Below are 15200 nucleotides of genomic sequence, written 5' to 3' on the forward strand. Positions count from 1 at the left end.
ACGCGTCAGTCGACTTCCTTCCTTCGCAGTCGACGGAGAGGGTCGGGGGGGGGGGGCGTACGTCCGCGAAGGAAAACCTGCGCACGTCGAGGACGCGTTGCGCTAGTCTCTTGACGGCGGTGTCTTTCTTTTTTAGGGGGAGGGAGGAGGGAGCGAGGCCGACGCCGAAGTTTTTGGATTGCGTGACGAGTTACTGCAGCTGTGGTGGTGGTGGTGGCGGTTGACTGCTGATGGGGCTCTTCGACCACGATTTCCCCCTGGTTTGTTTGCCTGTTTTACTCTTTGCGATTCTTCTCTGTTCTCCTCGCAAACACGCAGCGGTGCGTCGGGTAAAAAGTGTATCGCAACACGTTTCCAATGCAAAACAGCTGAGCGTCCCCGGAAGACGCGGCGTACGTGATGGACATGAGACGGACTTAGAAAACGCCACGACAGTGAATGCAGAATGAAAACGAATTGTGTTTAACACTTCGGGGGCTTTTTGTTTTCTTTCTTCTGCTAACTCTTTTCCTTGCCTCCCTTCGTGTATCATCGATCAACACTAACACCGTTGTTTGGTCTTTCAGTCGCTCACCGTTTTTGATTTCTTTTTCTATTACACCCCGTTCTTCACATATTTAAAAGCTACCGAATAAACTTCCTCTCTGCCATGTCCTCCGAGCTTTTCCACGGTATGGCGGCCGCGTTCAAGAAGCATGGGCGTCATGCCAACTACTCCTTCGCCCCCAAGCTGAACCACCCGGCGCCCGAGTTCAACGAGATGGCGCTGATGCCCAACGGCACCTTCAAGAAGATCAGTCTCGCGTCCTACAAGGGCAAGTGGGTCGTGCTGTTCTTCTACCCGATGGACTTCACCTTCGTGTGCCCGACGGAGATCATCCAGTTCTCTGAAAACGCGAAGCGCTTTGCGGAGCTGAACACGGAGGTGATCGCGTGCTCCTGCGACAGCGAGTACAGCCACCTGCAGTGGACGTCCGTGGATCGCAAGAAGGGCGGCCTCGGCACGATGGAGATTCCGATACTGGCGGACAAGACCAAGTCGATCGCCCGCGCCTACGGTGTGCTGAAAGAGGATGACGGCGTTGCGTACCGCGGTGTCTTCATCATCGACCCCACCGGCAAGCTGCGCCAGATCACGATCAACGACATGCCTGTTGGCCGCAACGTGGAGGAGGTTGTGCGCCTGGTGGAGGCCCTGCAGTTCGTGGAGAAGCACGGCGAGGTGTGCCCGGCGAACTGGAAGCCCGGCAGCGCCACGATGAAGCCGGACCCGAAGGAGTCCGTGTCGGGCTACTTCAGCAAGCTGTAGTCGTCTCTCAAAACAAAGGATCAAAACTAGTAGACGGCCGAACTGGAAGCTGCGGTAGAACGATTCTTATTTATTTGTTTTGTTTTCCTTTCTTTTCTGTTGTTGCTCTTACCGCCTCCCTGCACTCGTGCAGCGTCGTCTCGTGGTGACTGCAATCTAGAGGCCCGAAATACAGTTGTGTGTCCATTGGCTCATCTTATGTTTGTTTCTTCATTATTATTTTTTTTATCAAAAACTGAATCCCTCCCACACACACTCATTTCTTCTTACTTTGATTTCGTCAGTATGTTAAAAGGAAAAAGATAATAGGCACGAGAGTGTTTCTCCTGATCTTCTCCGTCTAATACCCGCATATGCTCGAAGTTTCCTTGGTTTCTATTTGGACCTTCCCCTTTAGTTTTACTTTCGTTGATGCCTGAGCTCGGCTGTCGAGGTCGGCGCGATCGACGATGCGTAGGAAGAGGAGAGGCGCCCCAGTGAGAGAGAGAGAGAGAGCAAGGGGGAAAAGGCGCATCGGCAAACCCCCTCCTGCGAAGTAAAACGACGCCTGAACAGGCGTGATGATCATTTGTGCCTGCTGGTGTGCGTTTGACACGCAGCACAAGGTGCGTCACAAGGCAGAGGGCCAGGACTTCCGGCACGACTTCAGCGAGTCGCGTGTCTCGGTCCGTCGTCGCGCCTGCGTCGTCGTCTTTTTTCTTTTCTTTTCGCTTGACGCGGGGTTTATTGGTGTGCACTCCCCCCTCTTACTCGTACTTAGGTTAAATCTTTAGAAAAGAAAACATAGAAGGCTGTAAAAGCTCAACTAAAGAAGAAGAAGGTGCGCGTGAAGCCTCCTTTGACTGTGACGACCGGAGATCATTGAAAGGTTTGGTAGTTCTTGTTTTCCGCCTCTCTCTCCGCACCTTTTATGTGTTTTAAGGTAAAGAGAGCGTGTGCGTTGTTTTTCCTGCTTCCGCTGCTCCTTCTGGGTACCAAGAGTTATCTCATGCTCACACTTTATTGTTATGATAGTAACTCCTGCCAACTCTCTTCTCTCTCCCTCTCTTTCTCTCTCCCGTGCGGGTTCTTCTCTTGTCTGCCCTCCGCAAAGCACCGCCCAATCCACGACCATCAGCACTTTTGGCCAAGTAAAAGGTGTGACGCACCGCCTTACATCTCCTCATATTATTATTATTATTATTTGAACTGAAGGGAAGACACGCTTTCCCTTCTACTTCAGCCACATAAAGAAGAAAAGAGAAAAGATGCAGTACTACGACGGTGGCGCCTTCGCCGACTGCCCGTATATCCAATACCCACACGGTATGGGCAAGCAGCGGGCACCAGCCACGGTACTAGCCGCAGCGGCGGCAGCAGTGGCAGCAGCGGCTTCAACGACAGCGGGCATCTCCTCTTCCTCTCCCTCTTCCGCTGTCACGTCTTCGTTTCCCGTATCCTCCAGTTCCAACCCGCCTCCCTCACGCGCCGTCGCTCTCGTGTCACCGTCCTCGCCAGCACAGCCTTCACACATCACGCGCAGGCAGGGCGAAACAGCCGAGGAGACGACCGCGCGCACGGCACACAGCATTCAGGCGTCGCTGCACGCCGCACAGCAAACAACGGAGGTCTTCGATGGCCGCAGTCTCGCCATGCAGAGTCGTCAGCGATCCGCCGCAGCTGCACAGAAGTCGAGCACGGCAAGCAACGCGCTCACCATTGTCGTGAGCGACACCGCGGCTGCACCGGGCTCTCGCGAGAGCGACCCCGGCCCGATCGTGCGCTCGCCGACAAAGGAAAAGAAGAGCGCCTTCACCGATGCGCTGCTGCTCCGCCCGGGTGGCGGCAACTCGACAACGAAAGATGGCAGTGGGACGTTCAGTGGGGCTGGTGCGTCCTCGACGGCGATGACAGTCGGTGACCGGAGCAGCAGCGGTAGTGCCAACTCCAGCGCCGGTAGCGCGGCGAGCACCCGCAAGGTCGTCGTCCCCTTCTGTGTGAGCAGCTGGCAGAATCGAAAGAAATTGATCGTGCCGGTGGAGCAGCGCCTCGCGCAGCAGCACGACGACCGCCTCGACGCGGACGCCGGCATGGGCGACGCCATTGTGGACCTGGCCATGGCCATGCAGCAGGCCTCGAAGGAGGTCGCGGCGGAGATGGCCGCTAAGGAGAAGGCGAGGGCCGAGGAAGAAGAACGACGGCAGGCGGCGCTGGAGGCGGCGGAGGCGGAGAAGGCGCGTCAGCTGCTGGAGCAGAAGGCCGCGGAGTTGGCCGCCAACGCGCAGCGGCGCGAGACTCGAGAGCAGCGGCTGGAGCGCATCCGGCTCGAGCGGGAGCTGCGCGAGCAGGAGAAGTTGGCGAAGCAGGCGCAACGTCTGCGGGAGCGGGCGGCGGCGCGGCTGAACATTACAGTGGAGGATTTGGAATCGGATGAGCTTCTCTTGAAGACGGTGGAGCAGGCGTCTGCACACCTCAGTGTGTCATCCACCGCGCCAGCGACGGGGCTCGCGCCGAGACGGACAGACGGGTCGAACCAACCGTTGAAGTTGGAGCCACAACAGTCGTCGTCTCTGCCAGGCGCACCCGGTCAAGCCGCGATGGGGAACGACAGCCGCAACAACGACGATGCAGACGAAGACGACGGGGCGACCGGAGGCCGTCGCCGGCCTGCCGTGCGGGGTGGCATCTTTGCGAGCGCCGTCATCAGCAACGAGGGCATTCAACGCGAAATGGAGGCGCTGGCGGCGGTAGAGGCACAAGATCGGCAAGAGCAGCAGCAGGCGACGTCAACGATGAAGGCGCCTGCACACGACGGTATTCGACTGCGTGAGGAGGGCGAAAACAGCGCCGACGACGATGAGGGGGAGGAGGATGGCGACTTCCAGCTGCACAACTTTGTGCCGAGGAAGCGACGACTGTAACTGAAAAGAAAAAGGAGTAAGTGCGGTGTTTGTGTATGAAGAGGGAGAGAGCCGTGTGTGTGTGTGTGTGTGTTTTTGTTGGTTTTTGCGGACCGCGGTCTGGCGTCTCCTGCTATTCTTGCCGCAGATGTTTGTGCACAATGTAAGCAATTCCTCAGCAAAGGCTGCGCGTTACGTGAGGAAGGGCGCCCGCTTTTTCTTGCTGCATTGCAATTGAATCTCTCGGAGATAGAAAAGGAAACAACACGAGTACACCCGCAGCGCTACGTGTGCGTATTGCAGCGTCAAGTGGCGCCGATGGCGTGCAGAAGGAAAGGAATTACTTGTGTGAGTGGGTGGGGAGGGGGAGGGGATGAGAGAGCGCGCGCAACGGTCTGCGGACGTTGCAGAGACAGCATGAGGCAGAAACGCCGGCGCAGTTTCCCCCTTTGGTGTTCTGCTTACTGCGATGGACTGGCCACGGTGGGTTCCAGGCGCGAGCGCTTCGGACACGATCATCGACGCAGTCGATCTCTTGACTTCGCTCTCTGTATCTCTCGCTTTAAAAAAAAACGGTGAAGTAGAATCGTTCTCAGGTCATTATACATATATATATTAGTGTGGTTGTTGTTGTTGTTTTCGAGCTCCTTTGCAGCTCCGAGCATCCTATTTACGTATTCAGAGGCATACCATCAAAAAAAGTTGCATAGCGCACCGCGCTCACCTTGGCAAGTACCTCAAATAGCTCTCCTCACGTGCGCTCACATCCGCAGCTTGGGTAAAGCGCCGTACAACGTGTGAGGAGCCATCTGTTCTGTGTGGGTGGGTGGGTGTGTGCGTGGTCAGGCCAGCAGCAACCGTCTTCGTCACTGCCTGACACGAACTTCAAACACAAGGAATAGCTTTCTTTAACGTCCATTCAAAAGTCCTCCCAGCACTGACAAACGACGATTCACTCTTCTTCTCAAGGAAAACAAAAGCAGGCAAAAGTTTTTTTAATGTTTCAGCGTTGCCTCGCCCGTCTTGGCGCTGCGGCCCAGTCGCAAGGCAGCAAAGCACTCACGGCAGAAGGCCGCCCCTTTGCCCTCGTCGACCGCGAAGTGACCGCCGTCAAGGAGCACATTCACAACCTCGTCGTCAACACCCACAACGAAGTGCTCGATCACGCCGGCAAGTACGCGTTGGCCGCCGGTGGGAAGCTGATGCGGCCGGCGCTGGTGGCGCTGATGGCCTACGCGTTGCTGCCAGCGGAGGTCAGCGCCCGTCTGATGAAGGAGCCGCTGGGCTGCCTGGACGAGGTCACCCCGGGGACTCTCCTGCCTTTCCTGCGCTTGGCGGAGGTGACGGAGCTGATCCACACGGCCTCGCTCGTGCACGACGACGTCATCGACAACAGCGATACCCGCCGTGGTCGCCTCGCACTGCACAAGATCTACGACGCGAAGCGGGCCGTGCTGGCCGGCGACTACCTCCTTGCCCGGGCCTCCTTCTACATTGCTACTTTGCAGGTGCCCCGCATCGTGGTGCTCATGACAACGGCGCTGGAAGAGCTGACGTCTGGTGAGTTGATCCAGATGGACGGCTGCTTCGATATTCCGCGGTATGAGCAGAAGAACTTCTGCAAGACAGCCTCGCTCATCTCGAACTCGCTCGCCTCGACGGCGGTGCTGGCGAACCCGGGCAATGACGCGCTGGAGCAGGTCGCCTTCGACTTCGGCAAGCACCTCGGCATTGCCTTCCAAATTGTGGATGACTGCCTCGACATCACCGGAGATGAGAAGACGCTCGGGAAGCCGAAGCAGGCGGACATGAAGGAGGGCATTGCGACGATGCCAGTGCTGCTGGTCGCGCAGCGGGATGCGAGGGTGGACGCGGCGGTGCGTCGCCGCTTCAGCGAACCCGGCGACGCGGAACTATGCATGGAGGTGGTGGAGAAGGAGGGGGCGGTGGCGGAGGCGATGCAGCGCGCGGATGAGCACTGCCGCCTGAGTATTGAGTCGCTGCATAAGCTGCATCCGTCGCCGGCGCGGGATGCGCTGGAGAAGGCGCTTTCGCTGGTGATGAACCGAAAGTCGTAGAAGAAAAAGAAGAGGCGGGCAGTGCTCCTCGCTTTTTGTTTTGTTTTGATGGAAGTGAGGGAGAAGTGTGCAGACCCGTGTTGTTGTATGGTGTTCTTTGTTTTTTTAGCTTTCGACGTGCACGGTGCTCTCTTCACTTTTTCTCTCTTACGCCTCCGTGATGTCGCGGGTCAGCGTGTTTCACGGTTCGCTGATGCGCACATGCGGAGCACGTGAGCGGGCGGTAGTTGTGGTTTTACTTCACTCACAGTTTTGCCCAAGTCGCTTTCTGGGCCTGCAGTGTTGTGTCCATCTCTGTGTGTCCATGTGTGTGTGTGTGTGTGTACTTGTGTGTTGATCAGCTGGTACGCCGTTGATCGGGAGGCCACGAGCCGCTGGGCTGCTGTTGAGCTTTTTGTCGTGGTAGCCGCTGTTCTATTTGGCTCTCCTCTTTCACCCTTCGCGTCGCCGCGCGTGCCGGGGGTGTTGCTGCGAATGGTCACGCACTTTTCTTTGCTGACGCCTTGTTGGTGTTGTCGGTCGTCTGTGGGAGTGTGTGTGTGTGTGTGGGTGGGTGTAAATCTCGAATGGCCGGTCTGGGCCCATCAGAAGAATTCTTCACTTTCCCAACAATAGCTTTCCTAGCTTCAATTACTTTGTTACAGAGGGAAAAAGAAAAGCTGAGCGAATGATCGATGATTTATTGGGAATTTCATTGGAAGCTGATGGTTCGCTGACGTGCCAAAAACATCAGACTTCGTTGATGACTTAAAAGCATACATCTCATTTTTCCTTCTTATCCGTTTCCGTCGCTCACGTGTGCGTGCTCGTTGAACGCCAAAGAAAGAAACAAAGAAAGCAAAGGCTCTCTCTCTCTCCGAACCGTTTTTTCGGAGGTACGGAAAGACGGCTCGCTGGCATCTCGCATGTTCCTCCCAACATCTATGTCATCTCCTTTTCGTATTCCTCCCCCTTTCTGCATTTTCGTTTGTATTTTGTTTTCTTTTGTCACCGCACATGTATGTGCCGCGACGGTGTCTTGTAACATCAACATCATCGACACTTCGCTGACGGCGACGTGCGAAGGAATTCTCACCTTGTGATAGCACCTTCGCCTTCGTTTTTTTTTTCTTTCACTATTGTTGTTCTTGTTATTTTCCCCTCACACTAGTCGTAGCAACGCATAGCACCTGGTTTCAGCCTCTCCTCGCTCTTCCTTCTCTCTTTCCTCAGCGATCGCGATTTTCCGTATCGTCTCGTATATCTTTCTCTTGTTCAGTGAAGCTCGCTCTCTTGTTGCGGGGAGCACCTCTGCGTCCGTCTCACGAAGACTTCATCTCTTTTAACTGGGTTTATTGGATTTTATTTTATATTTATTTCTTTCTTTCTTTCATTTATTATTTCTTCCTCTTTCCTCGTGTATTTGACTCTCCGCCGTGTGTCTGTGTGTCCCGACGCACCCTCAAAGTCAGTCGTGGTGAACCCGCCGGGTTTTCTCTTTAGCTGTTGTTGCTGCCCTTTGTTCGCTTCTCCTTTTTTTTCTCTTTTGCCTGAGAGAACAAGAAAAAACCTTAAACCCCAAAACGCATTCATTTGTTTCTACGTAAAGCAGCAGCAGCAGCGGTAGTGTTCGTCGTAGTAACGCCCGACTTCTTAAAAAAAAAAGAAAAGAGTGGATATACATACCCACATACAGATTTCCCAAGTAGACCAACGTGTCCGCTCGTTCGATTACCAAGCTGTACTTTCTCTGAACTGCCTCTTCTCTGTTTTTGTTTCTCTCTTTTTTTTTACTATTTTTACTATTACTTCTGTCTCGACTGACCTTGATCTCCTTGCGACAAAATCGCCTCGTTTTGGATATCAGCCGGGGTTTTTCTTTAGTTCTTCTTCTCACACACACACACACACACACACACCTTCTTTGTTACAAAAGAAAAAAAAAACCTTCCTTTTCGCAGTTGAGGAGCTTGTGAACTCTTCGAAAGCGGTCCAACACGGTGAACGAAGAAGCAGAAGCGCAGATCATCTGTGCTGGTTCTTTGCGGTCGTTGTTGTTTCACTGCTCGGCTTTGTCGCGCCAGAGTTCACCGCCCCTTCTCTTCTTCCCCAATTTGTTTTGTTTGTTTTCGTTCTTGTTTTCTTTTTCTCTTTCTTTTCTTTTTTTTTTAGTCTTTCGAAATCGAATAGCATTAACTCCTGCCAGCGTTTTTTTTTCTCTTCTGTATTATTATTTCGTGGTTTATTGTTTGTTGGTTTCCTTCTCTTTCAGTGATCTCTCGCTCGCTCTCTCTCTCTCTCCCCCTGCGCATAAGTCCAATAGTTCTTGCAATAGCGAAGAATATACCCACTGCGGTGCAGACGCGTCCTTTTTTTGGTTTTGCTTCCTTCCTTTCATTCTTCTCCAGCTCGTCTCGCATTATTATTTCTATTAGTTGTTTTCTTTGACATCGATTCTTTGCTTTCTCCTTTCTCCTTTCTTTCTGCGACCCAACCATGATGCGTCGTATTTCCGCGCAAACGGTTGCGGCGGCCGTCGGCCTCGCTGCTGCTGCACCGACGACCCGCCAGGCGGTGGTGCACCTCGCCGCGTTGAACTTCGGCGCCGCTCGCCGCTTCAACTCCTCCGGCGCACCCGCCTCGGTGGACCGCGCTGCGATTATCATGCGCATCAACAAGGAGGGCGTCTTTGACACGAAAATCGTGGAGTCGCTCGTGAACAAGTACGTGAACGGCTTTGAGAAGACGACGTACCTGCAGAACTTCACGCTGGAGGAGATCACCTCCCACGTGCAGGGGCTTCTGACGGCCGAGGCGCGCTTCCGCATGGGCGACACCTTTGAGTACGTGCATGAGGACGCGCACAGCGCCTTTTACATCTGCCACAACGAGCCCAAAACGAAGCTGCGCATGGTGCGCAAGATGGCGGAGTTCGTATCACTCAACGAGGACCTCACCTTGGGCAGCAACACGCTCCACTACGTCAGCGAGGACCGCAACATCGCCATCTACACCGCCGTCACGGAGGGCTTCGCGAAGGAGCGGCAGGGTGAGCAACACGTGAACCCCAAAAGCCCGGCGCTGCCGACGGTGACCGCCGACCGGCAGCTGAACGAGGCCACCCGCGACCTCATTCGCGGCCTGCTGCGTCGCCAGCTGACGTCCGTCTTCCCTGTCTTCGACATTGCCAAGAGTGACGACGGCCACGTGCACTTTACGATGGCGACCACGGTGGAGCGCACTAACTACGTCGCCTCGCTGCTCGCCATCTTTCAGGAGATCGCCGGCGCGGAGGTGGTGAGCAGTGCCTCCTTCACCTTCTCGAACGGGGTGCAGGTGTACATGTTCGCCGTCAAGGGCACCACGGCGGCGGCGATCGAGGAGCGGGCGTCGATGGTGGGTCTCCTGCCGAACCGCCCCTTTAACGCGATGACGCGCATGCACGAGGCCGGTGCGCTGACGTGCGAGGAGACAGTCTTCATTGACGCCGCGGTGATCTTCTCCATGTACTTCACTCGAAGCCCGACGACGGATGACTACCGCCACCTGAGTGCGATCCTGGAGAAGGAGCCGAACGGCGTGCACCGCCTCAACAATCTGCGCTCATCGCTCACGCAGGAGGTGATGTCGGAGCGCTACGCCGGCTCCGTCATCGCCCTCTACCCGGAGTTCGTGAAGATGATTTACGAGGACTTCCGCCTCGGTTCCACCGCGGAGCGGCGTGCCACTATTGCGGACAAGATCAGCCACCGCCTGCGCGAGGATGAGCGCCCCGACTACGACTTCGAAATCTTCCGCTCCTTCATCAAGTTCAACGAGGTGATCATCAAGCACAACTTCTTCAAGACGGACAAGGCCGCCCTCGCCTTCCGGCTGAACCCGGCGTTCCTGCAGGAGCTCAAGTTCCCGCGCGTGCCGCACGGCGTGTTCCTCTTCGCCGGCGGGCAGTGGCGTGGCTTCCACATTCGCTTCACCGACATCGCGCGTGGCGGGGTGCGCATGATCATCTCAAAGGAGAAGAACTACCGCAAGAACAAGCGCAGCGTCTTCCAGGAGAACTACAATCTCGCCCTCACGCAGCTGCTCAAGAACAAGGACATCCCGGAGGGCGGCAGCAAGGGGACGATCCTGGTCTCCAGCCGCTACCTCAACAAGTTTGACGAGGTCCGCTGCAAACACATCTTCCTCCAGTATGTCGATGCCCTGCTGGACCTCATCATCCCTGGCGAGAGCGGCGTCGTGGACAACCTGCAGAAGAACGAGATCATCTTCCTCGGCCCTGACGAGAACACCGCCGGCACCTTCCCGGCTGCGGGGGCGACGTACAGCAGGGACCGCGGTTACGCGGCGTGGAAATCCTTCACCACCGGCAAGGACCCCGAGCTGGGCGGCATCCCACACGACGTGTACGGCATGACAACGCACAGCGTCCGCGCCTACGTCACCTCCCTCTACGAGAAGCTCGGCCTGCAGGAGACGGAGATGCGCAAGTTCCAGACCGGCGGCCCGGACGGCGACCTCGGCTCCAATGAGGTGCTGCGCAGCAAGGAGAAGATGATCGGCATGGTCGACATCTCCGCCTCCCTGCACGACCCGCACGGCATCGACCGCACCGAGCTGAACCGCCTCGCCCACCACCGCCTCCCCCTGCGGGAGTTCAACCGCAGCAAGCTGTCGAAGGAGGGCTTCCTCGTGCTGACGGAGGACCGCAACATCACGCTGCCGGACCGCACCTTCGTCGAGGACGGCGCGCGCCTGCGTGATGAGTTCCATTTCTTGAAGTACTCCGACGCGGACATCTTCGTGCCGTGCGGCGGTCGCCCGCGCAGCGTCACGCTGGAGAACGTCGGCCGCTTCCTGAAGGTGCCGGACGCGGACGGGGAGTCGATGATGGCGGGTAAGTACGCAAACCTGCCGCCGGAGTCGCTGAAGTTCAAGCTGATCGTCGAGGGCGCCAACTTGTTCATCTCGCAGGATGCCCGCCTGGCGCTGGAGCGCTGCGGCGTGGTGCTGATCAAGGACGCGTCGGCGAACAAAGGTGGCGTGACCTCCTCCTCGCTCGAGGTCTTCGCCGGCCTGTGCCTCTCGGACGAGGAGCACGCGAAGTACATGTCCGCCAAGAGCGAGACGGACGCGCCAGAGTTCTACAAGAAGTACGTGCAGGAGATTCTCGACCGCGTCGAGGAGAACGCGAAGCTCGAGTTCGAGGCGATCTGGCGTGAGGGGGAGAAGAACCCGCAGCAGCCCAAGACGCTCATCGCGGATGCCCTCAGCAGCAAGAACGTGCAAATCCGCGCGAACATGCTGAGCAGCGACATCTTCCAGAGCAAGGACCTTGTCCGCTACGTCATGGGGGAGTACGCGCCCAAGACGCTGAAGGAGGTGGTCCCTGTCGATGTGATGCTGCAGCGTGTGCCGGAGAACTACCAGCACGCCATCTGCGCCATGTGGCTCGCCTCACGCTACGTCTACCAAACCGGCATCGACAGCAACGAGTTCGACTTCTTCCGCTACATGACGGAGATCAACAACCAAGTGGTGAAGAGCGCCAAGAAGTAAGAAAGTAGATATAAAACTTGAAAGCGGTCGTTGGAGAGTCGACGAGGGGATCTAACTTAAAACGAATCTCATAACAATAACAATAACAACAATAACGAATAGCTCTTCTTTTTTGTTTGTTTGTTTGTTTACGAATACACACTGTGTTCCATCGCTTTCCAACTTCCTCCTTCTCCTCGGGGCCTCGCCACTCCTCTATTTTGATAACATGTAGTTGGTCCTTTACGTCCGCCTTTTTTCTTTTCTCTTCACCCATCTCTCTCGCTCTCGCTCCTTTCTTTGCTGTGTGTTATTGATTACTGGTTCTCTAGCGTTCTTCGTTTACATATATATATATCGATGTCTCGTCCCCTGGAGCATCAGATCGCTGGGAGCTGGAAAGAAAAAAGCCTTTGTTCCTTCTGGGGGCGGGTGTGCGTTGGTGGACGTCTCTTCTTTCCTTCTTTCTCTGCGAGAGCTGGGTTGGCCTTTACGGGTGCCATGCGCCAGCACGAGGGTGGCAAACACACACACACGCATCCGTTTTCCGTTCCTTTCCTTTTTCTCTTTTTAATAAGGCGCTTGCGAGGAGGGGGAAGAGGAGAGGGGTGCAACGGGACTTATGCGTTATGAGGAAAGGACAGGAGGGGGGCGGGAGGTTGTGCCAACAGAAAAAAAGGTTATGTCCATTTGTATAAAGCTTAAAGTTCATAGTGCCTATATATATATATATATATATATATATATATGTATTATGGTAGCGAAGAATCTCCCTCAACCCGCCCCTCCCGTTCTTCAGGGAGGGGAAGAGGAGGGGGGGGGAGGAAGGAAGAAACATAGGAAAGGGGAAGGTAGCCGTATGTACGCTCGTTTCGTCTATTTACTCCAAAAGCCAAAAAAAAAAGGGTGGTGCGAATGGTAGGAACAACGCGACAGCGGTAATGGTGCATTCACCGCTATTCCGCGCGTACGCAGGAGAAGCGCTGGAGTGCGTGGTGTACTTCGGTTGGGGTAAACTAAGCAGGTGGTGCGCCAGTTCATGGAAGGCATCCCGTGCGATGTGCAGGCTTGGCATCTCTAAAATGCATATATGAAAGGCTCTGCTCTCTACTTGTTATTACTTTCCTTTCAACTCCCTCTCTTACTATTATTATTATTTACATCGCCTTCACACTTTCAATAAAATGCACTCTCTCCCTCTCCCCCCGCTCACTCCACCGCAGAGAGATACCGACATATCCGTATCCGTCACGATGGTTGCTCCGAAGCCCGCCGCTAAGGCCGCCAAGGCGAAGAAGGGCGCGAAGAAGGTCTCCCGCAAGAGCCCCGAGTTCACAACCCTGCGCAAGAGCTGCGCTCCTGGCGTCATCGCCATCATCCTCGCCGGTCGCTTCCGCGGTCGCCGCGCGGTGATCCTGAAGCAGCTGCCGAACAACGGCCCCCTTGTCGTCTCGGGCCCGATGAAGTACAACGGTGTGCCGATTCGTCGCATCGACTCCCGCTACGTCATCGCCACCACCACGAAGGTGGACATGTCGAACGTCGACACGCAGGCCATCACGCCGGAGGTGTTCCAGCGCCCCAAGGCGGAGAAGCCCGCGAAGAGCGAGGGCGACTTCATGGGGGACAAGCAGAAGGCCAAGGCGGAGAAGGCGGCCAAGAAGACCTCCAAGGCGGAGAAGAAGACCGTCGTGTCCGACGCGCGCGCCGCGCTGCAGAAGAAGATCGACGCCGCTCTCATCGAGGCCATCAGGAAGGATGCGCAGGGCAAGGAGAAGGCCGGCTACCTGCGCTCCGTCTTTACGGTGAAGCCCGGTGATACCCCGCACCGCTGGAACTGGTGATCCTGGGCAGGGCTCCCATCCCCCCGTGCTGCCACCCCCGCTTCTCTGCCCTCCCTGACCCATTCGTGCGTCGGGTACGGGGCTGGGGTGGGGCGGTCCAGCCGCGGCGGCTCTGACGGTCCACTCGTTTCTTCCCTCTCCACGAGTAGCTCTCTTCGTTTCCCGATTCTTTTTCATTTACGAATTTCGCGTTACTAAAACAAAACAAAAACTGTATTTTACGGCAATGAACTTCAGGCGTACGCGTGCGTGTGTGTGTGCCACGTGCAGATACGCCCCAGCGCTCGAGAGGCCGCTGCTGTTGCTTTGCACGAATCGCATGTGAAACGGGCGGCTCTCGCTTCAACTTCACGGACGGTATGCGCTGCGGGCTCACCAGGAAATAGAGAAAAGAAGAAGAAATACGTATTGAGACTTCTGTTCAGCAGCTCTCTCCTGGAATACGTAAATGATGTGGAATGCGAATGCACTGCTCTCTTTGTGCCTTATCCTCATTGTGTGGTTGCTTTCATCTTCATCGCCCTTTCTCACTTCACCCGTCCTCCTTCTTCTGTGCGTGGCTTTCTCTTGTGAATCATAATAACGATTGCCCTGTCGGTTCTCTCCATCCGTCCTCCACTTGCACCATTCACTTCGCGTCCACACCCCAGCCAGTCGTAGTCAACCATCCCTACGGACCCTAGACAGTTCCCTACTGGAACACCCCAAGCGCTTATCATAACTGATTGTTGCTACTACTATTTATTCATTTATTTTAGTATTATTATTAGGATCCAATCCACACATTGCCTTGGACTAGAAGAAGAAAAATGCCGTCTGCGCCGCTGCCGGGTCAGTTCGCGTGCTACAGCAGCCCGCTGTACATGTACCGCCACCTCGTCAAGAACTCCACGACAAAGACCCCGCAGCTGTACACGGCGAAGGACAACAGCAAGACCGCCTTCCACCTCCTCACCCGCCGCGCCCCCAACGCGAACTACACCGTCAACCGGTGGTACCTGAAGGAGAAGGTGGAGTCGAGCAACCGCATGCGGTTGGAGGGCCTCTATGAGTGCGTGCTGTGCGCCTCCTGTACCGGCTCCTGTCCGCAATACTGGTGGAACCGCGAGCACTTCCTTGGCCCTGCCGTGCTGCTCCAGTCCTACCGCTGGCTCGTCGAGCCCCTCGACCGCGACTTTGATGAGCGGGTGCGCATGTTTGAGACGGGCAACCTCGTGAACATGTGCCACAACATCTTCAACTGCAGCATCACGTGTCCGAAGTTCCTCAACCCGGGGCTGGCGTCGAAAGAGATCAAGCGGGTGTCATCGCCGGTGACGAAGCGCGTAGGACCGGCGGTGGACCTTCCACCGATCAAGAACTAGAGCGAAGAGAAGAGAAGAGAAGCAGTGGGCGGAGAGGCACGGAGAGACACACAAAATCAAAGCAACGAAGCAGTTTCTGCCTGCCCTCCTTTTTTTTTTAAATGATTATTGTTCCTTCGGATTGCTGCGGGAAAAGGAAAGGCTGTGTAGGTGCGTGGTGCAGAAGATTGTCTTCAAGAACGCTGACAGCAGACGGGCGGGTCCCCCCC

At 55.8% G+C, this 15200-nt stretch overlaps 6 protein-coding genes across 10 annotated transcripts; all 6 read left to right on the forward strand.

Moving 5' to 3' along the window:
* Nucleotides 1–564: 564 nt before the first annotated feature.
* On the forward strand, nt 565–2072 carry ABB37_08770 (tryparedoxin peroxidase (TRYP)). Of its 2 annotated transcripts, none has more exons than XM_015807876.1 (1): nt 565–2072. In XM_015807876.1, the coding sequence occupies exon 1, from the start codon at nt 650–652 to the stop codon at nt 1307–1309; it is 660 nt and encodes a 219-aa protein (XP_015653534.1). In that variant the 5' UTR covers nt 565–649; the 3' UTR covers nt 1310–2072. The 2 variants fall into 2 exon arrangements, with proteins under 2 accessions (XP_015653534.1, XP_015653535.1); XM_015807877.1 differs by having other exon boundaries at nt 623–2072.
* A 328-nt stretch (nt 2073–2400) lies between these two features.
* ABB37_08771 (hypothetical protein) lies at nt 2401–4209 on the forward strand (the record flags this gene model as incomplete). The annotated part of the gene is made up of 1 exon (XM_015807878.1): nt 2401–4209. The coding sequence occupies exon 1, from the start codon at nt 2557–2559 to the stop codon at nt 4207–4209; it is 1653 nt and encodes a 550-aa protein (XP_015653536.1). The 5' UTR covers nt 2401–2556.
* Nucleotides 4210–5186: 977 nt separating this feature from the next.
* ABB37_08772 (putative mitochondrial Farnesyl synthetase) lies at nt 5187–6266 on the forward strand (the record flags this gene model as incomplete). Its single annotated transcript, XM_015807879.1, has 1 exon — nt 5187–6266. One exon carries the CDS (start codon nt 5187–5189, stop codon nt 6264–6266), a length of 1080 nt encoding a protein of 359 aa, XP_015653537.1.
* Nucleotides 6267–7329: 1063 nt separating this feature from the next.
* ABB37_08773 (putative mitochondrial glutamate dehydrogenase (GDH)) lies at nt 7330–11804 on the forward strand (the record flags this gene model as incomplete). Its single annotated transcript, XM_015807880.1, has 1 exon — nt 7330–11804. The coding sequence occupies exon 1, from the start codon at nt 8742–8744 to the stop codon at nt 11802–11804; it is 3063 nt and encodes a 1020-aa protein (XP_015653538.1). The 5' UTR covers nt 7330–8741.
* Nucleotides 11805–13004: 1200 nt separating this feature from the next.
* On the forward strand, nt 13005–13627 carry ABB37_08774 (putative mitochondrial 60s ribosomal protein L6; the record flags this gene model as incomplete). Of its 3 annotated transcripts, none has more annotated exons than XM_015807881.1 (1): nt 13005–13627. In XM_015807881.1, exon 1 carries the CDS (start codon nt 13037–13039, stop codon nt 13625–13627), a length of 591 nt encoding a protein of 196 aa, XP_015653539.1. In that variant the 5' UTR covers nt 13005–13036. The 3 variants fall into 3 exon arrangements, with proteins under 3 accessions (XP_015653539.1, XP_015653540.1, XP_015653541.1); XM_015807882.1 differs by having other exon boundaries at nt 13007–13627; XM_015807883.1 differs by having other exon boundaries at nt 13009–13627.
* Nucleotides 13628–14275: 648 nt separating this feature from the next.
* On the forward strand, nt 14276–14991 carry ABB37_08775 (putative mitochondrial succinate dehydrogenase; the record flags this gene model as incomplete). 2 transcript variants are annotated; one of them, XM_015807884.1, is made up of 1 exon in its annotated part: nt 14276–14991. In XM_015807884.1, exon 1 carries the CDS (start codon nt 14437–14439, stop codon nt 14989–14991), a length of 555 nt encoding a protein of 184 aa, XP_015653542.1. In that variant the 5' UTR covers nt 14276–14436. The 2 variants fall into 2 exon arrangements, with proteins under 2 accessions (XP_015653542.1, XP_015653543.1); XM_015807885.1 differs by having other exon boundaries at nt 14280–14991.
* Between the last annotated feature and the right edge of the window lie 209 nt (nt 14992–15200).

Source organism: Leptomonas pyrrhocoris (assembly GCF_001293395.1).
Source record: "Leptomonas pyrrhocoris isolate H10 chromosome Unknown, whole genome shotgun sequence".
Taxonomy (NCBI): Eukaryota; Euglenozoa; class Kinetoplastea; order Trypanosomatida; family Trypanosomatidae; genus Leptomonas; species Leptomonas pyrrhocoris.